Source organism: Antrostomus carolinensis, unplaced genomic scaffold (genome assembly GCF_000700745.2).
Source record: "Antrostomus carolinensis isolate BGI_N321 unplaced genomic scaffold, ASM70074v2 scaffold33543, whole genome shotgun sequence".
Taxonomy (NCBI): domain Eukaryota; kingdom Metazoa; phylum Chordata; class Aves; order Caprimulgiformes; family Caprimulgidae; genus Antrostomus; species Antrostomus carolinensis.
In genome coordinates, this window is record NW_010307809.1 from 1,737 (window position 1) to 4,261 (window position 2,525).

Below are 2,525 nucleotides of genomic sequence, written 5' to 3' on the forward strand. Positions count from 1 at the left end.
CCACCACAGCTAGAACAGGGAGTTATGGTCATAAATCTTAGTTTAACACCATCAAAAACAGCCCTCAGGAACTCCCAGATGTTTCCTGGAAATGTATCTGCATAAAAGCAGGTTAAACTGTATTGTTAAGGGCAGTCCATAAGCCTTTAAAGATAGCATGTCCAGGAATATTTTGAGTGGTTCCCTTACTGACAATAGAGAGGATGCAGAATACAAGACTTGGAAGACTGCAGAAGGTGCATCCACTCACACATACACAGGCAGGATTTAGGAGGAGGGAGGAGAGTACTGGGATTACAAAGAGTCACAGTGCTTAACATGACATCTCTGAGTTCTTCTGGACTTACTGCAGGAACCTATCTGCCTAACTTTCAGGGAGGCAAAAGAAATGAAATGTCAGATCCTCTCCTGTTTGCTCAGTAGCAGGTCTTGCTCCATCAGAACGGACATGGGAAGAGTGGAAGGCTAGATCGGGCCAGGGAAGCATCTGTTCTCCGTTGTGGAGAGGGCCTCAGTACGGCTGCTGGGCTGTCTTGCTTGAGTCGGGCCACTGTGGAGGGGCATCCTGCTGATCAATTGGCTCATAGGTGCTGCGATCCCGCCCTGCACAGGTGACACCTGAATGGAAAGGAAAGAGAACAAGCTTGGGAAAAAAACAAAAGCACAAGACTTAATCCCCTAAAAGAAACCTCAGGAGCACACCACATTAGCCAGTCTACCAGCTCCCCAGCATCTGTGTTCTGTGACCCTCACTACACAAAGAGGTAAGAAAACTCATCCTTCCAACAAAGGCAAAATAACTGAGATGCATTTGAACATGCCTCTTCATTCCCTGAGAACTGCTCTCCTAGTAGCCACATGGCTGTGCAGAAAGCAAGACCCACAATACTACACAGCAGCATAACAGGCTCCTGAAATAGCATATTTCAACAAGTTTATGAGATCTAGTGGAAAAATGAACAGACAAAACCAGAAGCAGCAGGAACCACGGCTAGCTGACAGCATAGATTTAAGAGCATGATTCATCCATGAACCACTCTTCCCAGTGTGCCACATCATGGCACTAAATTTGAATCCAGCAGTGCTCCCAACTGCACTATCAACAATTTGCCTGTACAAGACTGGTACAAAATCATGTTACTGTCAAAAATCATGTTACTGTTTCCCTGGGTGAGCAGGAAAAGAAGAGAAACAGACAGAGAATGTGCATGGACAGCTCTTTATCTACAAGCCAGGCACCTGCCACGGCTAGAAAGCAATCTGAAATCAAAGGTGGGCACCAAACCATATCAGAGGCTTGTTCTGTGCAGCAAGGATGCTGCCAAGCAACAAAAAGGGATTTTGTGTGAAGAACATGAGACAGAGAAGACCAGGAAAAATGCAACACTGTTAGGTTTGAAAGGAAAATGCCAGATAGCAAGAAAATGAGAGGAAATTTGTCAACGACATTCAACACAAAACAGCAGCACACAGTTTGTACTGAAAATCTTGTGAGAAAGACAGTTCAGGAGAAGATATGAAACTACAAAGTGTCTGAATTCCAGCCTCTGCCAGAGAAGAGACTCTCAGACGGTGTCATGCCTGTGTTAGGATAGGTTGAAAAGGAGGAGTGCTCCCAAAGTCCAAGCAAAGGGATGAACTTCTCAATGGGATACACTTTCCATGGGATACAAATGTCAAATCCCAGCTATAAGTACAGTGAGCAGCTAACAAAAATTGTCACAAAGATGGCCCACAGCAAGGCAAAAGGGGGCAGAATCCAGCTGCACAGAGCTCAGGCTGAAGGGTCCAACGTGCAAGGCAGTCTCCCTAACACCAGAGGAGGTGGCCCACGCTGATGTGTAGGCAGAAGCAGCATCCTACCTATGTTAAAGGTGTACTCTCCTCCACGCTCCTGATACATTCGATACACCAAATAGCAGGACACAGGTTTGAGGAGGAGGCTGAAGATGGCCATGCCTGTACTGAAACGCTTCGTATCAGTGAGATACTTGTTAGGAGGGTAGAACACAGAGATGTGGATGATGTCGGTGAGGACTGTGAGGAGCAGGCCAGTCAGGAACTGGAAACAAAGAGAGAATGGAACAAGAACTGAATAGGGCATTAACAAGTAGGAGTAACAGTCAGTTACAGCATCTATTTCTGCGAGATCTGTGTTCACACAATCATGCCTTCACCCCAGTATCACACATTGCTAACCCTTGACACTGCCCCAAGTAGACAGTGATACCTAAAGGAATGATCTTGTATTTTGTGCATTCTCTTTGCATCTGTCAGACATCATCTCACAATATCTCCTTAATGTTCAGAGAAGGCTTTTATAGAGCCCTTCCAACTCAAGTATATTAAATGCTTTTGAGTCCTCCCCTGGCATTACAAGTCACAACAGCAGGCAAAAAAAAGTTAAGAATCAAGTATGCCTCCCCTCTGAGAAGCAAAATAAGTGACAGTGAATGCTTCTCACCATGGTTCACAGTGCTTACAGATTTATACATGCTCTTAAAAAAATAAAATAAAATAAAATA

General features: G+C 44.9%; 1 protein-coding gene across 1 annotated transcript; it reads right to left on the reverse strand.

Moving 5' to 3' along the window:
* Window positions 1-511: 511 nt before the first annotated feature.
* On the reverse strand, window positions 512-2,062 carry AGTRAP (angiotensin II receptor associated protein; the record flags this gene model as incomplete). The annotated part of the gene is made up of 2 exons (XM_010165578.1): window positions 512-618; window positions 1,864-2,062. Coding segments are annotated over 2 exons (306 nt in total), but the record flags the coding sequence as incomplete, so codon positions are not given.
* Between the last annotated feature and the right edge of the window lie 463 nt (window positions 2,063-2,525).